The sequence below is a fragment of the Canis lupus genome, chromosome 30, assembly GCF_048164855.1.
Source record: "Canis lupus baileyi chromosome 30, mCanLup2.hap1, whole genome shotgun sequence".
Taxonomy (NCBI): Eukaryota; Metazoa; Chordata; class Mammalia; order Carnivora; family Canidae; genus Canis; species Canis lupus.
Genome location: NC_132867.1, coordinates 28,587,501 through 28,601,901, shown reverse-complemented (window position 1 = coordinate 28,601,901; position 14,401 = coordinate 28,587,501). Strand labels below are relative to the sequence as shown.

The window sequence follows — 14,401 nt, the reverse complement described above, 5'->3', positions numbered from 1 at the left end:
ATGATTCTCTCAGCATGTCCATTTACTTCCAGTTTTCTAGCTCTCTCGCCCCCTGCTCTGCTGATAGATGCTGACACGCTAGATTCTGAAATTGTATGTCATTGATAGCAATGCTAACATTTATCTAGTGCTTGGTTTATAAAGCAGGCATAATTAAGGCATCTGGCCCTATGGGTGAGGTGTCATTAGCCCCACCTCTCAAAGGTTTTTGGAAATTGAGTTCAGACTTAGAAAACAAGGAGTTTGCCAACGACTTATCTATGGAATGGTGTCCAGGTTCACTCAGAAATGAATTTTCATTTGTGCTTGAGGTTGATAGAGGGATAGACTAAAGTAGAAGAGAAAGGGCTTACTGGGTCCTTGATTTTAGGAAGAAATACACCGAAAAAAAAGCATTTTCAAGCTGGGTTCTGATTTTAGGATTATTTTAGTTGCAATTCTTAATCTCTCAAAGTTCTAAGTTCCATGTTAGCTAATTTAGAGTAATGCAAATGTGGACTATTTAAATAATGATGATAATAATAATAATAATAATAATAATAATAGAATTTGGCTCCACAGTGTATTTTATTATACTAATTTTATTATTCACAGTTATGTGCTGGAATTAATTAACACTTATATTGTGAAGATTTTGCCCTTTAGGACGTTAAAGAAAAAAAGGGTTTTGAAACACCCAAAACAATCATCTGAAATCCAAACTCTGTAATCCAACATTTTTTTTTCACTGTAGTGCACAAGAAGGTATGTTTCCTATAGAAGAGTGGGTTTGGCAACCAGTCACTTCACTGAAACGTTGGGTTGATTTTTAAAATGAGATAAGATTTCCATTTCTGTTCTGTTGCTTTTGTTAACTGAGACATTTTTTTTTAAAGGTCCTGACTATGTCCCATCCCCAAATAGCCTAATTAAAACAAAGATTAATTAGGCCAAATGTAATAGATGGTGACCACTGGTGTGGAAATGTTTGAGGAAAATAATTAGTTTGTGGCTTTGAGGGTACACATTATCTGAGCAGGTTCCCATTTTTTGAAAATGCCCTCTCTCTTCCTGTCTCTCTCTTTCTCTCTCTCTTTGTCTCTCTCTGTCTCTCTGAATTTTTCTCTGTCCTTCTCTCTGTCCTTCTCTCTCTCTATTTGTCTCTCTTTCTCTCCCTGGCTCTCTGTCTCTCTCTCTCTCTACCTGTCTTTGTCTCTCTCTGTCTCTCCCTGGCTCTCTGTCTCTCTGTTCTCTGTCTCTCTCTCTCTCTCTCCACTTGTCTCTCCTTGTCTCTCTCTGGCTCTCCCTGGCTCTCTCTACCCATCACTCTGTATTTCTCTCTGTCCCTGTCTCTCTCTATTTCTCTGTCTCTCTCTATCTCTCTGGGTTCTCTTCACTTAGATTTGCTGGTTTGTTAGTTTAACGTGTCTGGCCAAGCACAGGGCCCCCATCTCACCTCCATCCTGGCTGTGGCCACCAAAGAAAAGAATACTTTTAGGAACTGAAAGCCTCTAAAGGCTGTTTAAAAAAAAAAAAAAAAAAGTCTGCTCCCCTGTGCATGCCTCTCTCCCCCCTCCACCCTGTTAATGTATAGAACTGAAGGGGGAAGAAAAGCTGTTAAGGAAACATCATTCTGGCTCCAACGTGTGATGAAAGAGATGGAGCGATCGTTCCGCCTTCAGAGCTATTTTATACGCAGCAATATTATGCACACTCCATTGGTGTTTTTCCATCAAAGGCAAAATCAAATTAGATGAAAGTGTTTTCTCGATTTGTTTCTTATCTCTTCATTGTTTGCAATAACTTTTCTTTCTTCAGGTGACTTGGGCTCCATTCCTGGAAGGAATGACTGGGCCTTAAGGCATTGGGGAAGCCAGCCCATCTCTCTCAGGAGCCACGGGAGGAGATGCCCAATCTTTTCATGTCAGCCTCTCACGGGGTCCACAGAGAAAATTGTTAGAAAAAGCCCACTTTTCACTTCCACTCAAGTTCCTACTGCCTGGAGGCCCATAATCAAAGACCATGTCATCAAGCGTAGCGTGCTTTCTTCTTGCTTAGGAATAACGTGTGTGTGCCTGCGTGCGTGTGAGGATTGATTCTGTTTATGAATACCTTGAACAGGCCTTTCTAAAGAATGATGAAGACCCTTTCACTCTGCAGCAGAGCTGTGCATATTCAAAAGATCTTTATATCTTTTTTTTTTTTTTCTTTTTGGTATGGGAAAGGAAAAGTGAACATCAGGCTGTACTACCAAGTGGAAGTAGCTTCTGTGAGACCCAAGTGCTTAGTACATCCCTTTGCTGTGTCTCTGTTCAGGCTTCATGTTGAATGACCGTGTGAGGTTCCAAACGGTGGGTGGGGAATGTCATACGCTGAGCACTCACACACCGTGATACCTTCTGGGTTCCGTGCTCCATGTTAATTAAGTGCTATTTTTATTTTTCCCTCTGAAAACCAAGGCTGCTGGAGAAGTGTCTAAACACTTATATAAAGTGTGGAAGAAGGTTTGTACTCGGACAAAAACTGCAGGCCCCCTGGGGGTGGGGTGGGGAATGTCAGAGAAGAGGCCTGGGCCTCTGCAGTTTTGCCAGACCTGTAGATCTCCTAATTGCAGTTTAGAGGTGATACAGTCGATATGAAAGGAGAACGGGGTGATTGAATATGTTGTCTTGCAACCACATGACCCAAGAATTGAAAACAGCCTGAGATGGATTAAGTAGTGATGGATTAAATATTTCCCCCTCGGTTATTTTTGTTTCTCCCAAGCAGGCTCAATCCCAGTAAGGGCTGAAAGCAGGTTACTGCAATAGAGGCAGACACTGGTCCATTTATATTTCTTCTCAAATCACTAAATATTTTCCCTACGGGGCATGAAAACAGCAGTAGATTTGATCCATCACACTAGTCAGATAGGCTAAGGCTCAAAAGGCCAGGATAAGACATCTCCCTCAATGTCACCACCATAAAACAGGAGCCATTTTCAGAAATTCCATTCTCTTAGGAGCTAGCTTTGTTTTGCGTAGGATCTTTGTCAGTGCATATTGTCTGGCAATTCGTTTCAGAACCAGTTTCCAGAGGACAAAAACATTAGAGATGTTGGAAGGGAAATGAGATGATCTTGTAAATTCTAACACCTCCTATTTCATAGCTTATTGTACAGTATCATGTTGTCAATGAATGTGCACAGATTTATTGTATAAGCAAATGTTAGGCATTAAAAACATTTGGTTCAGGAAAACATCCCAGTGATACGCAAACATTGTCTTTCATTTTCTCTCTCTCTCACTCTCTCAACCTAATTGCTAAAATATCTGATTGACAGATGCACCTTGAATTATTTCAGGTTGTTTGACTTGAGCGGTTTTGTCAGGTTCACTTTTATCTTGCAAATTATCACGTAAGTCATGGAGAGTGTAAACAGTCGTTCCCTGTGGTCCAAAAGCTTGTCTCTCTCTTGGTAGTACTCAGTCGATGATTTCAAAAATGTCCTTTTAAGTTTAAAATACATAGGTTTAATAACCTTGATTTAATCTTCAATGAATCAGGCTACCAAAGGCAGAGAGAAAGAAGGCAATCTCGTTTCCTCACTGCTAATAAATAGATGAACCTAACTGGTGCCCAGAAAGAAGCTTATTCCACTAATCCAGCTTGAGACTCCAGGCACTTTATGCAATGTTGAATTAATTCAAACCAAATATCCTAGGGAATGGAATCCAAGCTCTGAAATCACATGCAGGGGAGGGGAATGTCCTCTATTTGTCACTAAACTGCAATAATTACCCGCACACACTTCCTTGGGATACAGCTCCATGCCTTTGTGCCTCTTCCTTCCTGCAGACCTATCATTGCCCACACTGTAAGTTGCATATACTGTGATGTGCTGTTCTGTGTTATGACTTCTTATCAACAATTTACAGTAACCTGAGCTCTAGCACGTAAGACCTACTGTCCCTTTCCAACAAGACTCACATTCAAATTCGGAAAGCTCTTTGCATGCTGACCGTATTGAGGGTGGAAGAGTCCACCAGAATTTTTTTCCAAAAGAGGATGTAGCGATCTTTGCAAAGTCTGTGAATATGTGTTCATAAGTCTCATGATACAAAAAACAGACGAGTCTTATTTTCTTTCCTAAATACTTGATATTTCACTCAGCAATGTTGGATTTTGACTTTATGTGAATCACTCGGTAGGTTTGGAAAATGGATACTAGTCACCCTCTGAACACCCTCTTGTGTCGCTTTTTTTTTTTTAAAAGTTTGCTTACTGTCATTTGGCCACTCATTTTCAGAGGCTTCCCTTAGTTGTCCTAGATAATAAATGGCTGCTCCCACATGCCCGTTTACAAAGTGAAAGAAGGCAGGACCAGACAATTTAGCTCTTGAGTGTTCCTCCCCACGAATAATTGATCCACCCTCTGCTACTTCTCACTGGTAAATTACTGCTGTCTGCTTTTGCTCTATGGTTTGAAAATTGAGGCTCTGCTTCCTGGAGGCACTCCTCCAAGGTCAGAGAACAAGACTGAAATGCTAGATGTCTAGGCATCTGGAAAACTGTATCCCTCGTCCCCCAACGCACATGACTCATAAGATCTTGCTTCTTCTGAAAAGCTGATGTGTCTATTTGAATAACAGGTAAAGCAAGTTGACTAGCTTCAAAACATGCACACACACACACACACACACACACACACGAATTCTGTTTTGCTAATTAAACAATTTGAAACCGAAGGCTGTGGTCATTCAAACTGCATATGTATACTGTCCACTTCCTAGGAATAACGTGGGAATAACCTTGACTACAGTCAAGACTGTAGTTTGATACTCTTTTAGTCCAGATTTGAAGGGAGCTCTATTACACAAATAGTAGGAAAAAATATTCTCCATTTTCTCCTCTTATGAAAGAAAGTTCACATTAAATGGGACTCTAGGACTCAGTTGACCGGAAATGCTGCAGCAATGGTATCTGACCTCCTTACTTTTGGCAGGGCTGGCAAAAGAAATAAAAGCCAGACATTGAGCTGTGGAGTGCATTTGTCTACAGTTTCAAGTTTGTATGTTAAAAGAGAATGATATTATGAGGCTGTACAACACTGCCATTTTCAAATATTAGTAGAGTTCCTTTAAATACACCCTTGACATTAATAGAAATTAGTTAAAGAAAACACCTTCCATTACTTAACAAATTAGCTATAAACACAGTTATTTTCTCCACTTTTCTACTTAATTAAAAGTTAGGTTCCATTCTCCCCAGTGCCTAAGTCAAGTTTTAATTAGAAGTATAGCCAGAGCCCAACTTACAGCCTTCATTGAGTTCGAAGTCAATTGCTTACAACCTAAAGCATAGCTTTGGATGAAAACCAATAGACTCCAAGTGTGTTTAGCCTGAGTTATATTTCCTAGAAACAAGGGTATTTGCCTCAAAAAAGTGGAAAAAGAGGTACAGGTTGAGAAGAGAGAGGAGAAAAAGTTGTCCTCTCCTGGGTTTAAAGACAACCAAGGAAATCTGAAGATTCTTCAACATAAAGATGTTATGTGCATTGTGTGTGTTCTATGACAGGCATCACCCTTGACAGTAGAAAGACTGAATGGTTATTAGAGCTTTTGTCCTACAACCCAAGCCTACATCTAGTAACCTCATTACAGTCAGGCTCAAAATACTTCCAAAGCCCCCATTTACCTAGATCTGTCTCCTTATTTCATTGGCCAACTAACTCTTACTAAGTATAGAAAGGAAAGAGTGACATTGAAATAGTTCGCACTGATGTGTGAATGTGTGATAGTCCTTGAAACTTCCTCAAAAAATTTACATGTCTTAAAAGAGTATTTGTCAAGCTAAATGAATTTCCAGCTGCTGTATTTAAGCAATAAATCTAAGTAAAGAAACAGAAAAGGAAAGAGGTCTAACATTCCCACTGGTGTTATTTAATCATCAAAAAAGCCCTCCTATCTCCATTTTTCTGATGAGGAATTGAGGCACAGCAGGGTTAATGAACTTACCCAAGATCACATTGCTGAGACATTGCAAAGCTAGGATCTGGACAAAAGTCTGTCTGCAAGACTTTCTGCCCAGGCGGGCAATGTGTTCTTCCCATTCCTCCCATTGGGAAAATGTGGTCAGGGATCAAGTATAGGTCTACTTCATCCATCCCAGAGTCTGTCCAAGTGTTAGTGTTCCTCAACTGTCCCTGTCCTTCATGGATCCTATACTTCATCTGCCTCTAAATTTAAATAAATAAATAAATAAATAAATAAATAAATAAATAAATAACTCCCTCACAATCCAAAATCCTTCACAACAGGGCAAGCTTGAAGAAGTTACTGGGCCAGTTATTTGAATGCCCTTTATTATCAATGTGTAGCTTTTAACAATTACCAACACTTTCATGTGGATCTTCTCATTTGGTCTTCTCAATATCCAGATGATGTACTTTATGGTTAGAGAACCAAAGCTCAGAAAGGTTACCAGCTTGCCCAAGGTCACATAGTTGTTGGCTTTGCCTGGCTCTGAAATATGTCTGCATTCCGTTTGTCTCACCAGGCTGGCAATAAATGCCTATAGAAGGCTTCAGATAAATAGTTCATTTCCCTGAGGCTTTTCTCCTGAGTTCCTCCAAAAGCTAAACAAATCAATGTACTTCTTTAGGGCCATCTAACCCAGGAGTGACTTGGCCACTGGAGAAAACCGTAAATCATTACTTTTTAAAATATCGTTGGGTTTCACTGACTACTAATCACCATGAGTGGTTCTGTGATAGATCAATAAACAATAAAAAAGAATACCCTCACTAAAGGAGTTCATAGTCAAGTGCACAGACATAACAAGTAAACAGAAGATTAACAGAGGATAAGCCCATAACAGAGGTCTGAGCAGTGCTACTACAGTTCATGGCAGGCACACCTGCCCAGCACTGGCTCCTCAATGAAGACAGGATCAGAACTTAGTCTACTATTTATCCACACTTTTTTTCTTCCATTTATTTTTTCCCTTATATATGCCCCATCTCTCCATCATCCACCTTGCTCCTTTCGTCCCATTCCTTATCAATTTTAGAAACACCAATGGTACCACTTTGGCAACATAAGTTTTGTATCACTAGAATGTAAGCTCCACTAGAGAAGAAAATTTTCTCTTTTATTCATTGTTATGTCATCCAAGGCCTCAAGCAAGGTATGGCATAGCATAGGTGCTCAACAAACACATATTGGAAGAAAAATCTGCATTTAAGAATTCTTAATTTAAAAAAGAATAGTGAGTTTAATAAATTAACAAAGAAAAAGACCTCTCCCTACTGTATCTCAAATGACACTAATTTTCCCTGTCCCGTGGGCACACTCATTCCTTCATTGTTCATTTTCCCACAGTGAGTAGCTTCAGTGTGATTCCCTGGTGTCTTCTCCCCAGACTCTAAGCTTTTATGTCCATTCCTGGTATAGAAGGGGCTACTCCTTAATGTAAATGGGGTCACTGACAACCAGCAGCCTCTGATGTATTGTGTTCTGTATAGATTGGGATTTGGAACTCCAACAGTGGGCTTAACATGACTGATGGCAACAAAGACAGGTCCAACAATATCACTGATTCACTAGCCAACCGAACGCTCATCGTCACCACCATTTTGGTAAGTTGACTATGTGGAACTCAGGGTATCTTATCCAGATTCCCACACTAGAGTTTGAAGAATTCTTCAGCATCTTTTTCATGCCAACAACTTTGTCTGCAAATGTTTATTTTTAATTAGGACACGAAAAATTTATGTTTGTATATGTCCATAATTGCGTTGAATTAGAAGCTTCCATCAATGTTCTGAATATCTCCCACCTTCAATCCATTCTCAGCTCTGTCTTGCTCCCACTCTCTGGCCCCACTCAGCTAGTCTCCCTTGCTCTCTGGCTGCTGGTTGGTTTCAACTGGCTGCTGGTTGGTTTCAACTGAGGAGAGATTCTGGCAAGGGACTAAAGAAGTAGAAAAAGAGAAATAAGAACATTACTTCCCCTGCCTCCAATGGTTTTCTCAGAACCTCTGTCCTTCATAACCACAGCTCCTATTCTGTCCATGATCTTGCTTCCAGAGTTCTGCTGTCCTGGACTCCAGGAGCACTCTTTCCTCCTACCTGATTTAGCCCTAAGTGCTATAAGTTTCCTGATTATGTTGGTCCCTGGATGTTTATACCCCACCGTTCCTCCCACCTTCATTCCTATTGGCTCCCTTTGCCCTGATCACTCCTTTATAAATAACGCCTTTACTAAGAAGTTTTTCAAAAGGCCAGTTAAGGGTACTTCCTCCTTCCTATTAGAGCCCTGATAATATCCCTATCCAGACATGGTATATCCCCAGATTGTGCATTCTTTCCCTTTTCCAATCCTAACCCAAGGAATCAAGAACAGGAGAGGCCACCTCTAAAATCTTCACTTTCAGACATTCCTGCTTTATTTGATTCAGTCCATTAACTTTTGAGAATTGTTCATCCATAATAAAAATGGTTTTGTTTTTCTGGTGACTACTTCCTCAGCAACTATCTCATAGAAAGGTAGAGTTTTCTATTTCTATTAGTTTGTTTGAGGGTAAACCTAAATGGGTCTTAAATGTCTGAAGAAAATGTATAATGAGAAGTAAAAGAACATATCAGTAATGCAGTAACTATTATAATGTTATAAAATAAAATAAATTTTCATTTAGCCAAATGAGAATAAGGTTAAAGATACATGGTTGTAAGGAAATGTCCATTATTCATAGAATAGGGATTTATTATGTAAAAGTATAAGCAAAGAATTACCAAATATGAAATGTGAGGTGAGTTCAAATAAGAAAATGGAACTTGTAATATAAGAAGACATAGAAATAGTCTTTGAATAAGATACCCTGAAGGAAACCAACCAAAATATCTAGATAAAAGTGAATAGTGAAACTGAGATGAAATTTAACCGTGAGATGAGGAAATGAGAATATTTAGTAGACAGGAAGTTTGAAAAGCAAGAGGGTATATTTGCTGATTTAAATTTCCTTTTTCTTAGTAGACAAAGCCCTTATGTAAAAGCCAAGAGGGAGGGTGGCAGGTCATGCAAAGAAAGTCTGGGTGTAGAGACAGATGAAAACCAGATTTCTGGTCCTTTATTGCTGGACTTCAAGTTCAAATGTGACTGTGTCTCTGTCATACTAGTCACTCACAGCCTTGCCCTTAGCAGCAGAGGAAAACATTCTTATCAAAACACTGAAGAGGGAGAGAAATTAATACAGGAAATGTTCTGTATTGGTAGAGGGCATAGGGAAAATGAGTTTAGGGAAGGCAGGAAGGTGAGGAACTAACTTCCTTTCTCTGAAATCTTAATAATCATTTTCAAATATTTTGCACCTTCTGACTTTGGATGGAGCTTATATAAGTAAATTCTACCTTCCATTATAACAGGGTTTTTGTATTTGGTTTGTTTCCTGTAGGAAGAGCCCTATGTTATGTATAGGAAATCTGATAAGCCCTTATATGGAAATGACAGATTTGAAGGGTATTGCCTGGATCTGTTGAAGGAATTGTCAAACATCTTGGGGTTCATTTATGATGTCAAACTCGTCCCCGATGGCAAATACGGAGCCCAGAATGACAAAGGAGAGTGGAATGGAATGGTCAAAGAACTTATAGATCATGTAAGCAAAAATATATCTCATATATGGGTTTTAAGTGTCTGACAAAATGCTTAGCAAGAAGTAAAAGAGAAAAAAATGATTGAGTCAATGTCAGAAGAAATGTTACCTTTTTTATGAATTCTAATAATGGCCTAAAAAGTCTGAGAAAACAACAAGGAAATGGAGTTTGCTTACATAGAAGGGCAAGTAAGGACACAAATTGAGGACAAAAATTTATGGGTCCATCCATCAAGCTGAAGAATAAACCTGAATAATTCTTTAATTCGATAAACACTTCTACAGTTTGCAGCTCAGAGCAAAAGCCGCATCTTCTCAGCTGATTTTATGACCAAATGGTTCCTTCCTTGTTCTGCTCACATGCCCTTTTTAAAGACATCTTCCTCTAATTTCTTCCTTCATTCATGCCAGAATATATATACATCTGTGTGTGTGTGTGTGTGTGTGTGTGTGTATTTCATACTTTCTGGTTTCTCTTTGCTAATAAATACTATCTCACAAGCATAACTGTGGAAGTCAACTGTTTTCATACTAGAGCCAATTATCACAGAAGCTTCTTGCATGAGAAACATTTGGAATTGAGAAATATAGATCAGAAGGACCAGAAATATAGTCCAGACATTTGCTGAGAAGCGAGACAACTAAGACAATGATTTTGAACTTGATTTTGCAGAAGGCTGACCTGGCAGTGGCTCCTCTTACCATTACCTACGTTCGGGAGAAGGTCATTGACTTCTCCAAGCCCTTCATGACACTGGGCATCAGCATTCTCTACAGGAAGCCCAATGGTACCAATCCAGGAGTCTTCTCCTTCCTCAACCCCCTGTCTCCTGACATTTGGATGTATGTGCTCTTAGCCTGCTTGGGAGTCAGTTGTGTACTCTTTGTGATTGCAAGGTAAGTTTGAGAACTACTGAATTCACAACAGATCTAGGTCAGTCTCAGATTGACATGTATGCTCTAGAGGTAAACATAGGTTAAGAACTTCAAAGTATTATTTTAGTTTTGCCTAGTGCTCCATTCTGTCGAGCTCTTCCTCAAAAAGCCACTGCAAACGAATATCTTCTAATTTTTTATAAAGGTACTTTTAAAAGACAACAAGATAATTTTTATATTAATTTTCCTAGTATTTCAGACAACATAAAATGTTTGTTTACCTGTTTTTCCTGAATTATATTACAACAAAAGCAACAGCTCAGCTAGTAAATCTAAAATGCTTCAACAGGAAGAGTAAAATGGTGTCCAGATACTTGACTCTTGGAATATTCCATTATGCAAAACAGAAAAAAGTTAGCTAGGAACTATTGTAGCAAATAATAAATACTGGGGTGAAACAAGATTGCGTAATCCTCAGGAACAAAGAAAAATACTTCGAAAATTTGATAAAATTTATTTTAAAAAACTTTAGAGAGTTAAAAAACATTCTAGAAATAACTATGAAAAGAAAGATTACTAACATGTAGAGTCTAGAGGCATGAAATATTTATACTACCACTGATGATTCAGCTTAGGTTTTATTTTCTGAGATAACTCTATATTTAACCATTCCACTTTACACAATTCTTCAAAGGCTTTTTATACCTTTCAGTAGATTATATTTTCTAAATACCTTTGATGCTGAATTTGAAATGCAGCTATTTTATCTTTCTGTTGGCTTAAACATTTGATATCCCTAGATAGACCATGTAAAAAAATAATTGCTTTTGTATGTCCCCCACTTGTTTTCAATCTTTTTCATCTTTCAACAAAACTCAGTGAACTTTTTCCCCTGATCAATTTTTGTTTTCCCTCCAGGAATTTCTATAGGAAATATTTCTTCATGCCAGCTCTCTGTCCTTGTCCACTCTGGCTTTGATTAATGCCAGGTGACTCTTTCCCTGTCATAATTATAAAGCAAGCTTGGGAAAATAACCCAAGCTAGAAAAGACTCAAAGATCCATGAGGCACACCCATATAGTCAAACTGAATGAATGGATTCTCTCACATGTGGGTATTTATACATTCGTTATGAAATAAATATTTTCTCCATACTTCACACCTTATAAAGTGTATCATTACCAGATCCCAGATTATTTTCCAAAGTTTGGCCAAGTATTAAGCTATTTCAAATAATGGCCAAGGCTCTCTTTCCATATGTCCTACCACAGAAGATAGTATATTAACAGTATGTGAAGTAATATTATGCTTTGACACTTTAGTGCTCTAAATCAGTGATTCTCAACTAGGAGAGATTTTATCTTTCAGGTAACATTTGGATATTTTGGTTGCCACAACCGAGGGTGGAAAATACTGTTAATGTAAAGTGGGTAGAGTTCATGGATGCCACTAAACATCCTACAGTATGCAGACAGTTCTAACAAGAGTTACCTCAAAATGTCAATAGCACCAGGATGGAGACCATGGTTTAAAAAACTAAAGAAGATGTTGCTTGGGGTATCAAGTTTTAAAAGATAAGTTGCTCACCTTTGGAGGTGCATTTCTTATTACTGGTCACTAAGTGAAATGAATACCTCGGTAGAATGGCTATTTAATAAATGACTACTTGTCATTCTAACAACGAATAAGAAAATTGTTCCATTCCTCTGCTCTGGGGCACACATCTGTTGGGTGATATTGGAGACAGCAGAGCAATCTAAGCAGCAGAGGGAAGTGAATTTCCATATCCCTGGGTCTGTTGGTCTGTCTAGGCAGTGATGCTGATGAGTAGAATAAGATAATGTTGATGACCAAATAGGTTATTTATCCTACTGATTTGATCACAGCCAATGGGAGACAAAACATGTCAGCAGCATCCAAAAGTTCTCACAAACATACAGGGTGAAAGTACCCCTATACACTTGACCCTAACTGTGCCTTTAAACTGCCTTTCTTTTTGTCATCAGGCTATATCAGAATAGTGTGACATTCAGGCTTTTTTCCCTCCTTATTTTGACTGTTTTTCTCAGTTCTTAGTGACCCAGAGCTCTGTATTTTCTGACTTCATTCTATTTCTATTCATTCTATTTCTATTCATTCTATTAAGAAAGCAGCCCCCCCCCCAATCAATACTATCCACTCAAAATTCCTACTCACCAACAGGACCATTTATAAACAAGCTCTTTATTTAGCTTTTTCTCCTTGCCGCCTCCTTCTCATTGCCTTTCCTCTCATTCTGAGTCTCAGGAAAGTGGAATTGCTGTGCATCAAGTACACACTTGCAAACAGCAAGGTGCTGGAATGTGGAAAACAACTCCCTGCAGTATACAGGTGCATCGTCATGGGAATCATACGTTCAACTACATTCATCTCTATACCCTTGAATCCATTTCTACTTCTACTTTATAAAACCCCTAAATATATTTTGGAGGTGGTTCCCAAAGACAAAATCCTTGTTGAATAAATGTGCCAATTCACTTTTACTTCCCACCATCATAGTTCAGACCATGCACTTGGTCACTTTGTACCAAGAAGCAAAGATGTGAAGCGGCTTTCTGTTGCCACATTAGTGGTTTGCCTTCAGAGTTAGTGAAGCAGTAATAAAAAAGTTAATCTCATTGTTAGCTCTAGAGAGGCTTTTGAATTTGTTTTGCAGCGTATCCTTTTATGTTCTTTTAAAGGGAAAAAAAAATAAAGCCCATCACTGCATTTAGCCTAATGTTTTCACTAGATAGATGTTTAAAAATCATTTGCTAAACTGAATTGAATTCATACAGTTAGACAAACTAAGGAAAACTATATAAACATTTAAGTTACTGTGACTTGTTTAGTTACAATGCTACAAATGTGCATGTCAGGGTTTTTGTTCTGTGGTTAACATTTTTTAAATTACTTTTTGAAAGACATTTAACTTCCAAGAATTAAAAAAAAAAAATAACTTCCAAGAATTATGTCCATCATGAATGCACAATTAAATAAAAAATATCTAGATATCACACCTGCTTACATTATATGATTTATGTTTGTCTTGTTAAAAATGAATATTTTTAAGTCAGCATTTGGCAAAAAAAAAAAAAAAAAATCAAGAAAACCTTTGACTGTAACTCTAAAGCAATAATACAAACCCAACAGCTATATCGCAAATTCCAACAGAGTGCTGTCCTTTAAAAGATGAACGGATCTCCCTCTCCTTGAGGCAGCCCAATATCCATTCTTGGTCATAAAGAGAATCCCTTAATTAGAGATCTTCAGTCTGAGGATTGTTTTATATCTCCATTCAAGTAAAAGCTTGGCATAGATAAACATAAACCCAAAATGAATCTTTACATTTCAATATAATGCTACTCTATTATATGCAAATTTTAACACAGATTCTAAGCACATTTGTCCCTTTCTCCATCATTTTACTAAAGTTCAGTATCAATTGGGAATAGCAGCTTCAGAACATCATCGGTGTAGGTCATATATTAATTCTCCCCCAGCCTTCCCGATGCTGACTCTGTTGTCACACTGACCATCTTTAAACAGGCATTGGGCAATTCAAGCTGAAATAGCTATATCCAGTCAACAGGTAGGTCTATTGCATTATGAAAACCAGTGTCTTACAGCACAGCATCATACTGACCCTTAATATTTTTCAGTCCAACGCCAAATCACTCAGAATCCTGAAAAGAAAGAACCTAAAATATCTTTGCAAAGCAGTAAGAATCACGTTGCTGTTTAGACGGGTTTCCTTTTTGCCTTAGAAAATTAGATTAATTGTTCACTTAGAACTGCAAAGTATGAAACACTGACACAAGACCACAAGCAGCATTTCAGAGAGGCAAGTGCAGAGCTCACTGATCAGAGGAGAGATGAGAAAGAAATACCTGCA

General features: G+C 38.3%; 1 protein-coding gene across 6 annotated transcripts in view; it reads left to right on the top strand.

Annotated features, from left to right (window-relative positions):
- Positions 1-14,401, top strand: part of GRIK1 (glutamate ionotropic receptor kainate type subunit 1) — a 361,214-nt gene that overhangs the window by 306,103 nt on the left and 40,710 nt on the right. For 3 of the 6 annotated variants that reach the window (XM_072806695.1, XM_072806697.1, XM_072806698.1), the window contains exons 9-12: positions 2,439-2,483; positions 7,484-7,597; positions 9,412-9,615; positions 10,286-10,509. In XM_072806695.1, the coding sequence (XP_072662796.1) occupies positions 2,439-2,483; positions 7,484-7,597; positions 9,412-9,615; positions 10,286-10,509 (587 nt within the window). The remainder of the gene's footprint in view (positions 1-2,438; positions 2,484-7,483; positions 7,598-9,411; positions 9,616-10,285; positions 10,510-14,401) is intronic. The other 3 variants (XM_072806696.1, XM_072806699.1, XM_072806700.1) reach the window with 1 other exon arrangement.